The following is a 17,550-nucleotide window of genomic DNA, read 5'->3' as shown; positions in this document are numbered from 1 at the left end:
AAAGTTGTATCTATTAATGTTAGTTAATGTATTCAACATGGAATCAACATATTTAAATTTTTCTGATTATCAAATGAAGGCATTAATTTATCTTTTAAAATTAAACAAACTTTATATTTTGGCAAACGATGTTGCTGTTAAAATTAAAACAAAAGAAATATTGTGTGATTATTCCTTAATAAAATAAAGTTTTAATAATTTTAGTAATAGTTATATGATGATAGTTTCTCTCAAATGAAACGGTAAAATGCTCAGGAAGTGACTCTCAGAGTGTTGTTCATGTATTTCTGTCCTCATTTAGAGAGACGGCAGACGCTGAAATTTTGTTTTTGTGTGTGGGGTAAACGAAACCGTGCATCTGCCCCATTCATTCACACACGCAGAACATGACTTAATTTATATTTAAATATTCTTTTTGCTGCTTAATATGTACAGACACTAGTCCATACCACGATGTGATTTAAGTGTAATGACCTACTTTTGATCCATTCATCCATTCAAACTTTGACAAATTCCATAAAATTCCGCGCTATACAGTTTATATTACGTTTTTATGGCTGGATTCCACGATTCTGTCCGCGTTTTCTGCATAGTGGAAATCACAGAGCCCTACTGATGTTAACAAATGGAACCTTATTGTAAAGTGTTACCAAAATATTACTATTTATTAGTATGTTTTGTCATATTGGTGCATATAAATGAAGAAATTCTTAAACTATATTTGTACCCATCAAGCGAAAGAAACCGAGCAAATAAATTCTTAGATTAAATGTTTTGAATCGTCTTACAACATTTTATAGAAGCACATTCCTGAAACGGAAAAAAGTAATTGTGGCTTCTTGACTTACAATTCTAACTTTATTTCTCGGGAATAGCAAGTTTTTCACAATTTGGAGTTCACAAACTGATTTTTTTTTTTCTCTCAGAACTGTGACTTTACATCATATAATTTTGCATTAACATCTCAACTTTTTTCCTCTCAAAATAAGTTTATATCTTGCAATTTATAATTTCTTTCTCAGAACTGCAAGTTTATAACATAATATTTCATAATATTTGGTTAAATTGATGGTTATTGAAAAAAAATGTATTATAGACTTCAAACCATTTCATTCCAAATGCATAAATTTCAATACATTTATACAGTATGCCATAAAATGCAAAAATAGCCAAATTCACACGGCCCAGTCCTGCGGTGTAAGCAAATCTTTTGCTTGTAAACAGCATGGCAGTAACAAACAACATGTGCTCTGGAGGTACTGCTTGCCAGCTAAAATAAAGTGTAACGTTTCACCGTCTAAGCATTGAATTAACTTTTTGGAGACATGCAATGCAAGCGTGTTAGTGGTGCAAGAGTGCACTCGTACTTTGGGCAGCTCCTCGATCTGGTTGGCGTCAAGGTACAGCTCCTCTAGGGTCTTCTCGAAGCTGAAGATCTCTTTCGGGACCTGCTCCAGGCTGCAATGTGAGTAGTCCAGCGAGGTGATGGTCTCCTCCTCGCCCCGCAGGCAGCGGCACGGCACCAGCCGCACAAACAAACTCCGCTTGCTGCTCATCCTCACCACAGCTCAGGCACTAGAGAAGAGAAAGAGAACATGATCAGCACCTCATGAACCTTAATAATTCATGGACAGGAACACTGGGATACGGGATAGTGCTGTCAAAACAGCTTGGTTTACAACTTAGTTAAACACGGTGCAGGAAATCAGCTTTTTAAGGTTCGTAATTGATCTTGAGTAGGTATTCTTGAAGTAGGTGTTGCTCATTTAAACACTTTTTTTTTTTTAAATAATTTTAAAAAGTACTTTTATTTTTATTATTATTATTTGTAATTTTAGATTTTTTTTCTCTTTTGGCAAACATGTCCTTTAAATTTAGTCATTTATTCATTTTTCTACAAAATATCTAATGTTGCAAACTTTAACGGATTTTTTTTTTTTTTTCCAAATCTTGAAAATAAATAAATATAAACACTGATTTAAACTAATGTCAGTGCAGTTAACTAAAACTAAAAGTGTTTTTGTTACCTGAAATAAATGTTAACTAAAATAAAATATTTAAAAATGCTTATTTACGCTAGTTGCCAAGTCATCATTTACCATTTTAATTTAGTTTAAGTTAATAAAATATAAATTCTATATAATTTAATAAATAAAATATATAAATATATTAATAAATAAATAAATAAATATAAATGTCAATAATAATAATAATAATAATAATACACAGACATATAAAACCAAAGACTACTAAAAATGACAAAAATACACAACGACTAAAACTTTAAAATTAGAATGAAAGGAAAATATAAAAAACATGATTCAAAATATTAATTAAAACTATATAGTATTTCAATGACACTAAAATAACACTGATTTAAATGCATAAACGACAAAATACAACGCATGAAAACTCTTAAAAAACTCTTTGTTGTGAATGTGTTACTAGCATTACTAGAATTAAAATTAAAATCTGCTATTTATCAACAAAGCTTTTTGTCCCATCTTTGGCAGTTTGAGAAATTACTGACTAAAATTTATTTATTTAGTCTTTTTTTTTTTTTTTCAATGAACAAATGAATATTTCCCGGACTAATTTTGTTGGCGAGATTAACATAGGTTTGGACATAAAAATACTGCTAATACAGCCGACAATTACTCATCATCTACAATAGCACTGAGAGGAGCACATTAACATTCATTAAAACCCATTTATATTCATGGCTGGCCTGAAAACAGTGTCATTATACGATGTCCTTTCATTCGGTTGAAATGGAAAAAGGCCCTCGAAACGGCATCAAAAAGGCCGGCCCAAGGTTTGCTCATGAATTGAGACACAGAGCGGTTTTCACAGGCGTTGCTCTACAGTCATCCAAACCCAATAGCAACAACAATCACTGCTGAAGACACAACTCCTCTCTGGCCCATCGTGAAGAGCCCTTCAATCTGCATGACAACAATGAAGCGTCAATGCTAATGCTATTTAGAAGTACGAGCGACGTTAAAATCATCTGAAAACATATGAAAATGATCAAAACAAGAACATGTTGCACAACCAGAGCCACGGGAATTCAGTTCTGCATCATTCACAGCACGTCAATGAAAGTTTACTATAAAAGTCAAGGTGAATTGTTGTTCAACAACCTATTAAACGTCCTGAATGTCACATGTTTTCCCAGGGAAACAGGATATTTGATAAGAAAAATCAGTAGCTTGGAACATTATCTATTGAAATTGATTGGCTCATGAACAGAGAGGGTTACATACCAGGATACAGGCAGACTAAATGAAAGTCACTAAAACAACACCTGAAAGACTCTACTGGTTAAGATTACGCAAACGTCAGCGCCACAGCAAAGTCGTTTCACAGAAAGAAGAACTTAATAGAGTTTGAGGAAAGTATAACAGTATGTGGAGTATGAAAAACCAGAGATGGGTATCAGATCAGACGGTTTAGACTTGATAAGTCTATGCGTTGGGTAGAAGCTTGTTTTCACTGGTTCTGGTTATCTGTATCTGTCCACATTGTCTATCTATGGCATCAATACACCACAATCTGCGCTTTCAGAGCAGTGCGTGAGCTGAAAGACCACCAAGAACAAACCTTCACAACTGGGGCAGCAGAGACCTAGAAGAGCCACTACTGGATCACATTCATGACGCCATTGACATTGTGTGTCCTGCTACCACTGCATGCCAAATTAATGGTGGTACCAGATTGTTTTAGTATGAATACAATAGGGATGGGTCACGATTTTTTAATATTCGATTAGTTGATTTAATAATAGAATATTGAATAGGCTGTGCGATTTTTTTCGGTCATGTTTTTTCTTCATGTTTTCGGTGCTGATGTGGTGGTGACGCATTCGTGTAACCAGAGGGAGGCGCACCTAAAAGCTGTCAAAGACAACAGAAGAACACATTCCCGAGCGCATATGTGGGGAAGTCGTGGCCTAATGGTTAGAGAGTTGGACTCGTAATCCAAAGGTTTCGGCAGGAATTGTAGGTGGGGGGAGTGAATGTACAGCCCTCTCTTCTACCTTCAATACCACGACTGAGGTGAGACCCTTGAGCAAGGCACCGAACCCCCAACTGCTCCACAGCATAAATGCCCACTGCTCCGTGTGTGTGTGTTCACTGCTGTGTGTGTGCACTTTGGTGCGTGCGGAAACTAACTCAGGCCGAAGGCATCTGGGATGCTCATGCTCATTTTTGACGTCCTATCAGCCTTATGAGCAATTGATTTATGCTAAATCGACGGACTGTTATGTTAATAAGTGCTGTAATTCGGTCGTATTTTATAAATGTTTCAGCACGTTACAATTATATAGCTTGAGTTAAGATAGAAAAATGTATTAAACAGTTTGTTAATATACATATTGAAAGCGTCTCTCTCTGTTTATGGGTGTGTAGTGTACTGTAGCCTATGCGTGCGTGCATGAGGGGGAGGGGTGTGATTTTTGAATAATAATTGAATAATACCAGTCGATTTTCGTATATTATTTTTGCCTGAAATGCCCATCCCTAGAATACAATACTATTGTTTAGAGAAAGACAGATAATCGCTTTGCCCAAAAATTTTTATATTTGTAACAATCAGCTCTTTGATATCAGGTCTATCGATAAATGTACACATTTTCAATAAGCTTCTTATTACATGACAAGCTTATGTAGCTTAAATTAGACAACCAAAAAAATCTTTAGTAAATGATAAAAAAAATGGATTATTATTATTATTTCAATATATAACATTATTTTAATATGATTAATAATATTATTATTTAATAATTTAATTATAAGACATTTAATAAAAAAGTAATAATGATTTTTAATAAGAACTACTTTATTATTATTAACAAATAACATGTATTATTGTATACAGCTATCATTACTATTAATGCTACTATTATTACTATTATAAATATTAACACTACTCATAAAACATGTTATTTTTCTGTTTCTGTAGTCTAATGCTCACACAGTTAAATCACAAAAGCAGAAAGGGCTTGTTCATAAAAATAACCTGTATATCTCTGTCATAAAAGGCAGTTAAATCAGTAGAATCAGTTCATCCTAGTAATCCTGCAAGCTGTTGGTCAGAAGCCCAGATCTCGAACCTCTAGTCTACACCGTCCCAGACAATAGCAGCAGTTGTTTTGGTGATATCGGGTCATTAGATATTAAACACACTGGCTACAGTAATACACCACTCAAGGTCAGGCGTACAAGGGTAACGTGATATGAAAATGAGATGTCAACTGTCCTGGATAATAAATGAATAGAATCCTATTGAATGAATGATTTAAGGAAAGTAAAAACACAGGCCTCAAGCCTAGTTCCTCTTGGAGCCGGTCCAGTCGCACCATTGTGTTTCTACACACACTGTCCTGATTACGTGGAGTCCTGCGGTATTGTGACGGGCCGGCTGCAGTATCCGCTTTTACACGTGAACTTCAGCGCACAAAAGAGACGCAAGCAGCGCAGGAGGGAAAACCCCCTCTCGGCCTCGGGCTTTATCGGGAGAAGTGTGGGAAAATATGTGCGAAAGATTTCCGATTCCAACCAGAAACAGTGCTGCTCATGTGATGATGATGATGATGAAGAAGAAGAGCGGTTGATGAAGACACGCTGGATTACATCAGCAGAGCTGGAACGAGGCTGCATCAAAGAGATCGTTGTGGAGGACTGTGGAGAATGTGACCTTTCTTCTCCTCCTCCTCCTCATCAGCAGACAGACAGCACAGCTCTTCATCACGTGTTTGGACCGCGAGCATCCAAACAGTTGTTTCTTCAATGAGAAGTCACAGTTGTACACGACCAGACACAAGTTTGTACTCTGTACACACGCGTTCTGTGTCTTTTGTGTCGTGTTGTGACACTAAAAATGTCACGTGGTGTAACCATTAATAAAAAGTTTATATTTTCCTTACACCTTGAATACATATACATAAGTATTAAACAAAAACTAAATGTATATAAATACCTGTGAAACTCTGGTGAACTCCATGCCCAAGAGGGTTTAGGCAGTGCTGGAAAATAATGGTGGCCACACAAAATATTGACACTTTGGGCTCAATTTGGACATTTTCACTTAGGGGTGTACTCACTTTTGTGATCAGCGGTTTAGACATTAATGGCTGTGTGTTGAGTTATTTTGAGGGGACAACAAATTTACACTGTTATACAAGCTGTACACTCACTACTTTACATTGTAGCAAAGTGTCATTTCTTCAGTGTTGTCACATGAAAAGATATAAATCAAATATTTACAAAAATGTGAGGTGTGTACTCACTTCTGTGAGGGTCTACAGGGTGTAATGTAATTGCCAAAGTTTTGTGTTTTTTTTTTTTTTATTAATTAGGGCCTAATTAATTAATTTGTTTATTTTTATTTATTTTAATGTAATTGTACATTGCTGGACTGTGCTGGTTTCAAAGTGTGACTGACTTTCAGACCATTTTTCCCCTCCAAACTGTTTAAGCAATACTGCTTGTGTTTCAGATTTTTCCCCTTCATTATGTTATTATGCCTCCCAATAAATATGAAAATTAATTTTAATTAAAAAATTAAAAACATGTTTACAATAAAAATAAGTAAATTTAAAGTAAATTCACTTTTATTATTTTTTTTGAACAAATTAACATATCTGGACAAAGTCATTGACACATGAATAAGTTCAACTCAGAAATAAATGAAGAAGAAGAAAAAGAGAGCCAATTTCTGTGAATCAAAAGCATCCTAGAATGCACCCAATGAAGTTGGTTAAAATAACATTTAAAATGTGAAGAGCTGAAGCCCAGACCAGTGTTACTGCTATAATATTATAGCTACTGTTAATATTTCTAAATCTAAAAATTAGATTTGTTTACATATCCATTTTTAACTTTAACTTTTTACTTTAACTTTAATTGTTGTGTTTTTGTCAATTTTTAAAATGTCTATAATTTTTTTTTATTTATTAGTTTGAGTTATTTTAGTACTTCAAGTTTAAAAGATGAGAAATGATGCCCTGGCAACAAGTTGAAATATTTATTTTTTATGGTTTTAGTTTTAGTTAACAGTAATAACAGTAACCTTGGTCTAGACAAAAAAAAAAGTTTGAATGTAAGGAACAAGTCATATGGGATCGCTTTATGGTGATTTTTGTGTTGTATCTCCTTGCAAATCCAGAGAAAACCGTCAAACAGCACTTTCTGAAAGCAGTGTTACAAATGCACACATTTGGGGCCAGTGAAAGCCCTGGTACGGTTGCTAAGGTTATAACAGCCACGGTCGCTCCACTTTCATAACTGCTAAGTTTGGCTGCTGCGGAAAGTTTGTGCAGACAGTGATAGCGAATGAGAACACGCTGCTCTCCAGAGGCCTGCCCTTATCAGTCATAATAAACACACGACTGCTGACGTCACCCTGCGGAGGGAAATGGGCGTGCTTGCCCCGATGCAAGCGGGTCCGGGGCGGAGGTTCAGTGTTTCCCTTTTAACACACTTGCTGACAATGACAGCCAGATCCTGTTGCAATCAACATTAAAACATCTACAGAGTGTGTAAGAGCTGCAGGGAAGAGGAACAGAGGACAGACGCACTCTACACTTCCAGCAACTGAGAGACTATTCAGCATCCAGCACAACCGCTACTAAATGTTTCTTTTACAAATTGTAGTTTCTTTTTATTTCAGGCATTTACTCTCCTGAGGCTTAAACACAGGCATGCATAATTTGGTCATTTGCAGTGCGTGGGAAAATATGGTTTTACTTCCTATTGGTGCTGACAGCATCATGTGACGCATGCCATGCGATACAGCCCTCAGAGAGGATGCAACCGTCTCTAAGGAGCAATGCAGCTCAGCAAGCCAATAGTAATGAACACCACATGACCTCTGCACTAAAAAACACATACAACACACTGAAGGAAAGACCTGAGCCGTATCTACACATCAGAATATCAGAGACCCAGGGCTACAAACTACCTAGCAACTACACACTCAGAAAGATACAAAACACTGCAGTGATATCCTAAGGTACATCTTTGTAGCTTTTTACCCCTAAATATTAGTACCATTCAGGATTTATTTTATTATTTTATTTTTGTGTGTCCAATAAATTAAATTACAATATAGTTTCTAGATAGTTGATTAGATCTTGGAAGATAGATTGTTGCACTTCAGATTAGGTTTTCTTAAAACATCCGTCACATGATCATTAGTCTACTACAAAAATTAGTTATGAATATTATCAATTATTACTACAATTGTAGTGATTTATACTAACTGTTTTTTAATTTGAATGATTGCAATTTTATTTTCAATTTTGTTTTGGGTTGTATAAATAAATATTACGAATTCAACTGATTAGACATGCTTTTTGAAATTTAATATAATAGTAATTCAGAATACAGAAAAATTCAAACAGAAAACACTGAATTTGAAATAAAATAAAAAAATACTGAATTTATGAAAATAAATGATTTATATTAATTAGACATGCTTTTTGATAAATTTATCCATTTAAAAAGGAAAACACTGAATTTGGGAAATATATGCAAATGGCCCTAAATTTTATTTTTTTAATAAACTTTTAAATTGTTGCTTTTTGGTTACTAAAATTACTAAAAAATGTGGTTACTAAAAAAAAAAAACAGAATCCTGAAAAATTAAAACTGGAAAAAAAGATTTTAATAGGGCCCTATTATTGTCAGGCACAACGTAAAAAAAACAAAAACAAAAAAACCTGACCAAGTTGGTCTCTCTCTACTAGCAAAGCCCCAGAACACCCTAGCAACAGGTTAAAAACACTCAGGAACGCAACCAACCACAAAACGTTTTGCAAGAACCAAAGGTGTAAATGTAAAAATCTAGTTTTCACAGCTGTCTTCAAACTGTTCTTCTCACTTATCATAACTGTGCATCCAGGCTCAACTATAATCCAAATGCTGGTCTCTCTGTGTGTGTGTGAGTGCACGAGGGGGCAGGAAGGTATAAGAGAGATTTGCCTGCTGGCACAACTTTCACATCAAACAGACCTCCCACAATCTGTCCTCCCTCTTTTGTGCCAGTCCACACGGCTCTCTTTATCCGGAAAACGCCAGCCCGTCGTGCAGCCTTTAACCCTTCGGGTCACCACCGTTGCCATGGTTACAGCTGGCCCAACATGGGAGTACGGCGGGGCGAAAACAGCGGACAATGTGACAGACACTGCAGCGCTGCTACATTCCACAGCGGCAGTGCGCCTCAAGGTTAGCGGGATCATATGGCATAAAAAACAGGTGGGTAACGTTCCAAAGAAAACACCTGTGGGGTAAAATCACACCTAGAGACTGGAACAGAGGAGGAGGAGGAAGCGGCAGCAGGAAATCCTTCACACGCATGCTGGCACTGCAAAGGCCACGCCACTGTGATGAGGACGCTTCGCATGGATCATTTACCCTGGATTTCTGTATAATGAAGTACAGGCTTGTAGTTAAAATCTAAAAAAACAATGTGACTTGAGAAGCTCAGAGGAAGCGGGGAACGGGATTCGCTGAAAGGAAAAGTTCACAGATGTTGCTCAAAAAAAACTAAATTACGAATCTGCATTGCTCTTTCCCATAAAACTAGAGATACAACTAATTAAACACTTGTTTATGTAGAGTTTATATTTTAAAACAAATAAATTAAATAATTAGACTTTAATTTTAGATTTTTGTGCACATTATGAATAGAATAGCCTGTATACATTATATTTGTTTTTATAGCCTTAAATTTCCATGTTTCTATACACACAACTTTTGCGTTTTTAATCAGAAAAAAAAAAAAAAGTTGACATATTACTGTATTTTCTAAAATGTAGGTCACGTTTTTTTCTGAAATGTGCAGAGCCAAGCATGCAAAACATCTGGATTTATGCCACATGAGAGAATCATGTGAGCCAAAGTTTATTTGTACAGCACATTTCCCGTATACCGCATGTTTCAGTTTTGCTTTTATCATATTACTTACACTCAATGTTCCCTCTAAGCTGCCACGGTGGAAGAAGTGCGCAGCCACGCACGCAAAAATGAGTTGGGAAAGCCATCTGATTGAATTCTAGTAAAAGCGAAAGAATTGCAATGCTCGGGTAAACCGCTATAGAGCCGGTGCCGATATAGAGTTAGAACCGGTGAATGCGGTTTACAGGTTTCACAGAAAGAGAATGATGTGTGACAAATGTGTCGCGGTAGAAACCGAAAACTTCAATGTTTGCGGACTTGAGAGCTCAACACGAGAGCCAACGCAAATGCAATGACATGTGAAATAAAACGTCCTCATGTATTAAAGAAGAGTGGCTTGATTAAGTGCTGGAAATGTGCAGAGGACGGGCACAGAACGGTAACAAAACTCGGAGACATTTACAGAGTCACACACAGGTGTATTGTGCAAACTGTAGCCTACTTCATAGAGATGTTTAGATAACTATATAAGAATTCACATGCTCATGTATTTTCTTTTTATATTTAACTTACAGATCTCATTTTAAGTTTTGCTTCAGTTTCTATTCTATTCTATCAGTTTAAATGCTTTAGTTTGTTTTGATATTATATTATGTTAGGTCTATATTATAAACCTAATAAATAATTGACCTTGTTTTTTTTTTAATAGTCTCTTGCTCATCAAGGCTGCATTTTCTATTTTCTTTTTTAATACAGAAAAAACAGTGATACTGTGAAACATTATTGCAATTTATAATATTGGTTTCCTATTTTAATATCTATACTTTAAAATATAATTCCTGTGAAACAAAGCTGAATTTTCAGCATCATTACTCCAGTCTTCAGTGTCACATGATCCTTCAGAAATGTAATATGTTGATATATTATCAGTGTTGCTGATCTAATATGCAAAACTATGTAAAGTGCAAAACCTCTAAAGCGAAACTTGTGCTGCTTAATATTTTTTTTGAACCTGTGTTACTATTTTCTTTGATTCTTTGATTAATAAATAGTTAAAAAGAAGAGCATACAGCTTTGATAAGCATAAGTAACTTCTTTAAAAAAAAAATTTACTGATCCCAAACTTAACATAACCAGGTGAACATAACCATGATATGTGAAAGATGAAATCCTGATATCATGATAATATTACACATACCATACAATTGTAAGCAATACAGCGCCAGTAACTATGTGGTTGAATCTCCAACACAGTAGGTGAAGGTACCGCACCTTAACACTAGTTGCCACCCGTCATGAAACTAAAAAGATGACAAGCATGATAACTCGGCATGTAGCTACTACTGCCACTCAAAATCATGTCATCGGAGATGACAGCAAAAATGAGACATTTATGCAGACCGATTGTGTAAAACAGAGTCTGCAAGAAGTGCTGATCAACAATTAGTTATTTTTGCATGGTTTTGTAGAGTTACAAGTGTATGGAAGCTTGTTTCCGCCACTGAATAAAAAATGTAAAAGGTAATTGGAGTTTTTTATCTCACAATTTTGACTTTCTCGCAATTGCGAGTAGGGCTGGGTATCGATTCAGATGTCCCGATTCGATTCGATTTCGATTCACAAGCTCTCAATTAGATTCGATTCTCGATTTTTTGATTACATTCAGTGAATATAGTTTTAATACAAAAGCTATTGATATTTCTAAAAAATTAACAGTAAACATCAGTTTAATAAAAAGAAATTAAGAACCACAGGCCTGTGTTTTAAACCTTTTTTTTTTTTTTTTTTTGTATAGGGTCCTTTCTTAAACAATAATAGGGCCCTATAAAATTTTCTTAATTTTTCTAGTAATCAGATGAAGGCATAAAACATTAATTTAATTGATCCTAATCAAATGAAAATTAAACCCTTTTATTTTTTGGCAAACAAAGTGCTGCACAACATATGTTTACTGTTAAAATAAAAAAAAAAACAAATGGGATTATTCCTTTAAAAATAAAGATTTATTAATATTTATTAGTAGTAGTAGCATTGAGTCTTAAGACTGCTCTTAACGTTAAACTAAACTTTTATTTTGACAGGTTGTCGCGAGGAACTTGCAGCTGCTGTGTATCATGTGATACGACCGTAGTTCTCAAATTAAACTGTAAAATGCTAATGAAATGACTCTCAGAGCAGCAGTGTGTTAATATCATCATCATATAGTGAGACGGCAGAAGATGAAAACACCGCGAGCGTCGTCCGCGCTTTAGTGTGTAGTAAACAAAATAGTGCGTCGCGCCATCCACCATTCATTCATTACAGAAATCATGGTGCCTTATGCGTGATATCAAATGCTTCCACAGATTTATAGTATTATTATAGCGTTTCACCTGAGCATTACAAATCACGTGTATGGCTTTGTTCTTGGTCCTCATCAACAGTATCTCCGCCATGATAAGCACTGAATGAATGACAGGCTTTCTGTTGTAACATCGCGCATCGGTAAATAAGGGTGACATCTAGTGGATAATACTAATGATAAGAATCACATTAATCAGATCTTGTTTTAAATGTGTGCTGAAATAAATACTGGAAAAGATCGATTCGCGGCTTTTGAGAATCGATATCGAATCGACGTCATTTAAAAAAACGATTAACCGAAAAATCTATTTTTTTGCCCAGCCCTAATTGCGAGTTTACATGTTTTTTTCAGAATTGCGTGATATAAACTTGTAATTCTGACTTTTTCCACGCAATTCTTAAATTTTTCTCACAATTTAAGTTAATTTCTTGCAATTCTAACTTTTTCTGAATTGTGAAATATAAACTTGCAATTGTGAAAAAATTTTATTTCTATTTTCTTACGATTGTGAGTTTTTCACGATTCTGACTTTATATAGCTCGCAATTGCGCGTTACAACCTCAGAATTATGGGATACAATTCTGAGAAAGTTTATATCTCCCAATTCCAACATTGTTTCTCAGAAGTGCGAGTTCACATCATGCGACTGTTACATTTTAACTTGCAATTGTGAATTTGCATCAATTCAGAGTTGTGCGATGCAAACTCGCAATTGTAAGACAAAAAGTCTGAATTTTGAGAAAAATTACCTACTTGATTTTTTTTATTCAGTGGTGGATACAAGCTTCCATAAAAACTCTCTCTTTTAGTCTCACTACACTCACTATATTTTGAGTGCAATTTATTGGGCAAAAAAAAAAAAAGATAAAATATAAGTTAGATGAACTTGACTGACAGCTTTATTTATGAATGCATCAAAAATTCCTGTAGATGTTGTGATATCATTATAGTGATTTATTTTAGCCACAATAATAATGCAGTGAAAATTGGCCCTCATAAGTGCCTTAAAAGTGACAGGTCAAGTTTGAATATGCAGAAATGTGACAAAGAGATTTTGAATAATGAATAATGGTTTAAATTTGCTCTGTTCCTCAAATACACCTGTATGAATTCATATGACTTCAGAAGACATTTTTTGAGCTCAGCAGCTCCACTCCTTATGAAAAAGAAGAGCACAAGGGATTTTCTGCCTGTAGTTTGGAGCGATAAAATAGCCAATAAGTGACAGAATTGCCATTTTTGGTTGAACGGCTCCTTTAAGCAGTGACCCAGCTGAGACTTCAGTGTGGCTCTGATGAAGAAGATCAAGGCAAATGATTCAGTGCGAATCAGAGGCTCTCCGTGGCTGCGGGCCGCCTTGTGGGAACTCGCTGACCCATTTCCCGCAGCTCCATGGACCGGCTCCGACGACCAATTAGACAATGGTCACATTTTAAATACAACGCGGCTTGGCTCTCCTCCCCCCTCCCCCGCCCGCGGTTATCGGAGGCTCTCGGCTCACAACAGGAAGAGCTCATCTGCAGTTTCTCTGATGCAAAGCACTGTTGCCATCTCAGAGCCTGCGTAATGTTAAACAGAGCAAGCAACAGACGCGTCGCCAAGAAACAGCCCCCGCTAATACACGCTAGCCTGTCTGCGGCTGCTGACGTATACAGTTCTCAGTTCCTGATCGTGAGAAGGAAACGTTCTCAGATCCTGTCGTACAGATCTACGGACGGACGGCACTTGAAGAGTCGACCGAGGCATAGCGTGTCAGAACTAAAAGAAATGCACTGTTTCTGACAGTGCTGAAGATATTTCTAGGAGATCTGGGTTTGGGTAACACTTCAGCACGGAGCGGTTTTTGATTCAAACCGAAGGAATGCTGGGGCGATGCGCATGAAAAATAGGCCATGTTTGGAGGAAAGAGAAAAAGTGAGAGAAAAAAAACCCCCACAGAAAACATCAAGCATAACCCTGAGAATATGCAGTCTGGAGGGAAGAACTGAAAATAGCAGTATGGCGCGTGAGCCGATGATCTGAAGTGTAGTTACAGCTCTTTGGAAATCTGTATCACTTGGCACAGTAATGTAGGGCAAGTTCTGCTAGAGTACTGTAATACCGCAGGAAAGATTATTTTACTCAATACAAGGAAGTCAACATGGAAAGTCCTGCTTCTGGAGGGTTCAATCAAGAGCATTAATAACTGGACTGACACTTCTTAAAGCTGCAGTCCGTAACTTTTTTTGGTTAAAAATGATCCAAAATCAATATTTGAGCAAGTGCATAACCTGCCAGTGTTCAAAACTATCACCTTACTTTAGCCCGATTCACAACGTTTAGCTTATGATAATGTTTTCTAATTTGAGTGGTACGGGTAGGTTTTCACAGGAAATTCGAGCATGGCACTGCGTCATTACGTCACGTCTGTAAACATAAAGAAGCTGTCCCAGCTAGTAGGCTATAATCGCATGTGAGGATCCTGCAGGGGAGGATCGTTTATAGCCTTTTCTCACAGCAGCTAGAATAATTAATGTATCATTTTGATGGCGGATTGTGATTCAGAAAGGATTGTGTTTATGAAACATGTAAATTAAATGGTGAGCTGGGTGCCTTCACACTAGAGTTTACAGTCAAATTTGCTGCGGATCCACTGATGTGAATAGGAATATTGTGGAGAGTGAATTGGCGAGTGAAATCCAACAGTGCATTAGCCACTGGCTAACGACAGACATTATCTAGTCGTCTGGCTCTAAATTTAGTCGCATACACGAGATTTACTCACAACGTAGAAAATGTTAACTTACAAAACAGAAAGCAGTCTGAATGGTTAATTAGATGTCAAGCAGGTCAATGCACAAGTAACTAAAGTTATCAGTGTTTCCTAACCAAGTGATTCCTGACGTTCAATTTTGAACAGGTAACTTCTACATGTTAAGTAAATGAAAATGACATTATGAATGTACAGTTGGATGAATAAAATAGTCTGACTAGTAATCCAATCAGTCATGTACAGACTAGTCTGACTGGTTTATAAGCACTGAAAAAAAACTGATTTACTCAATCATTTTCAAATCAACAATTAGAAACTAAACTTGATTTATTTGAATTTGTTAAATATACAGAAGCTCTCTAAAATGTTCTAGATTAAATTGTGCAATTGTATGTTCAACAGCACTCGAAAATGATTTTTTTTCCAGTTGACATAACTGAAACATTAATTCCCAGCATGCTTTGTATGAGACTTAATAGAGAGATTAAAAATGTTGAAATTAAGTATTATTTTGTTTTTGAACAAGATGAGAAATAAAGAAGACTTGATAGTGTTTAATGTTCAATTATGCTGGGATTTAGAGCTGAGCTTTTGCTTAAAGGGGTGGTTGATTGCGATTTCACTTTTTTAACATTAGTTAGTGTGTAATGTTGCTGTTTGAGCATAAATATCTGCAAAGTTGCGGCGCTGAAAGTTCAATGTAAACAGAGATATCTTTTAAAATTCCTACAAAAACAGCTGGTAAGGGACTATAACGAGTTACTTCCCAGGTCCGATACGTTACGAACCCAGATAAACCCCGCCCTCAGGAACATGTAACGAAGGGAGCGAGGCTATGCTGCGCTGCTTTAGAGAAGAGAAAGAGAAAACTAGGGGTGCACGTAAAAATCTATTCATATATGAATCGTGATTCTGTCTTCTAACGATTCTAATGGATTCACAAGTTTCAAAATTATATGTTCTAAAGCAGCGGTTCTTAATACTGTTCCTCGCGTCTCCCTGCTCTGCAGACGCTCTGCATCTCTCTCTCTCATTCAGATCAGCTATAACAAACTGTTCCAATTATACACTTATTTTCGCATAGCAATGAGAAGCATTATCAGGATAAAACCGTATATTAAAAGCTAAAAGAAGCAGTAGCACTTACAAATAACAGCGTATCTAAAAGTATGAACCAACAACAAACAAACACAAACCATTAAGAGATGTGTTTGCACAGGTTCTGCGCGATCCTCTGCACTGATATTCTCTGGGTCACGATCGGGCTCAAATTGATAAGCAATATTGACGATGTCATTGTTTACAATACAACCGGAGCACATGTCACTGAGGCGAGGGGCGGGACATTTAGACGCGCACTAGACAACTAACCAATCTGAGCCCATCACGTATTTCTGAGGGAGGGGCTTCATAAAACCAGGAAATAATTGGGCCGTTTATCAGAGAAGAGACAGAGAGGTATAGAATAAAGGTAAATTATGTGAAAAATAATGCTTATTTTTTTTTTTAAAACAAAGCATGAACATATGTTAGACTGCACCCCATAAACACAAATAAAGCCTAGAAAAAAAAAATCAATCAACCACCCCTTTAAACCAAGTACGTTTACATATATAAGAGCATGTTTATGTTGTACTCAAGGAGCATTTAATACTAGCATTTATCGGTAATGTGACAAAATATATGTAATTAATATAAACAGATTCTGTAAGGGAACCATATTAAATCACCTTACTTAACTGGGTCAGTCAGCCTACTTATTTCCATGATGCTGAAGTTACAAATGATGTTTGTGTAACTTAATTCATGTTAAAATGATAATTTCACAATTTACTGTATGTAATTTCAACACTTTTCTTTGCTGAAGATGTTTTTTTTACTATTCTGTTTTATAGGCAGTTCTTAAATGGGATGAATTTAGAGATGTGACTTGTCGCATTGTGCATGCTTGCTAAAGCCTGTCAGAAAAGTTCATCCCCTTCAAAAAGCAACATTTTAAATCTAATTTAAGCCTTCAGACCACCTGTCATGAGCAACATTCCCATTATTATGAATATAGCAATGCACTCTGATGATTAACACACTTTTTTGTGAAATTGTTATAGATATTTAAGATAGGTTTGAGTTTATATATGACCATCTGATGGACATCAACCTACTTAGTCAAACACATGGTCTTAAGGAAGTTCCTTCTGACAATGCAAACGACATCAAACCATGCAAACCATATATTTACTGGTCAATAAGGTCATCTTGTTTTTGAAAGAAATTAATACTCAAATTAATCTAGCAAGGATGCATTAACTTATAATATTACAGAAGATTTCTATTTCAAATGAACAGTGTTTTTTCTTTTCGCTTTCCATTCGTTGAAGAATTTATCACGGTTTCCACAAAATATGAAGCAGCATAGCTGTTGGATAAGAAGAAATGTTAAAATTATTTCTGAAGGATCATGTGACTGGAGTAAGCGCTGATGGGCAGGTAAATAAGTCAATTTTCTTTTTAAAAAGTGTTTAGTAGCTTGTTTTGCAAGTTGCTTTGTAATACAG

At 35.9% G+C, this 17,550-nt stretch overlaps 1 protein-coding gene across 4 annotated transcripts in view; it reads right to left on the bottom strand.

The window, feature by feature from the left end:
- The window catches only part of erbin (erbb2 interacting protein), an 84,085-nt gene that overhangs the window by 40,844 nt on the left and 25,691 nt on the right, over window positions 1-17,550 (bottom strand). For all 4 annotated transcript variants that reach the window (XM_058790179.1, XM_058790181.1, XM_058790180.1 and 1 more), the window contains exon 2: window positions 1,368-1,575. In XM_058790179.1, coding sequence (XP_058646162.1) covers window positions 1,368-1,556 — 189 coding nt within the window. In that variant the 5' untranslated portion in view covers window positions 1,557-1,575. The remainder of the gene's footprint in view (window positions 1-1,367; window positions 1,576-17,550) is intronic.

The sequence above is a fragment of the Onychostoma macrolepis genome, chromosome 10 (assembly GCF_012432095.1).
Source record: "Onychostoma macrolepis isolate SWU-2019 chromosome 10, ASM1243209v1, whole genome shotgun sequence".
Classification (NCBI taxonomy): Eukaryota; Metazoa; Chordata; class Actinopteri; order Cypriniformes; family Cyprinidae; genus Onychostoma; species Onychostoma macrolepis.
Note: the sequence above shows the minus strand (reverse complement) of the source record. Positions and strands in the feature narration are given on the sequence as shown.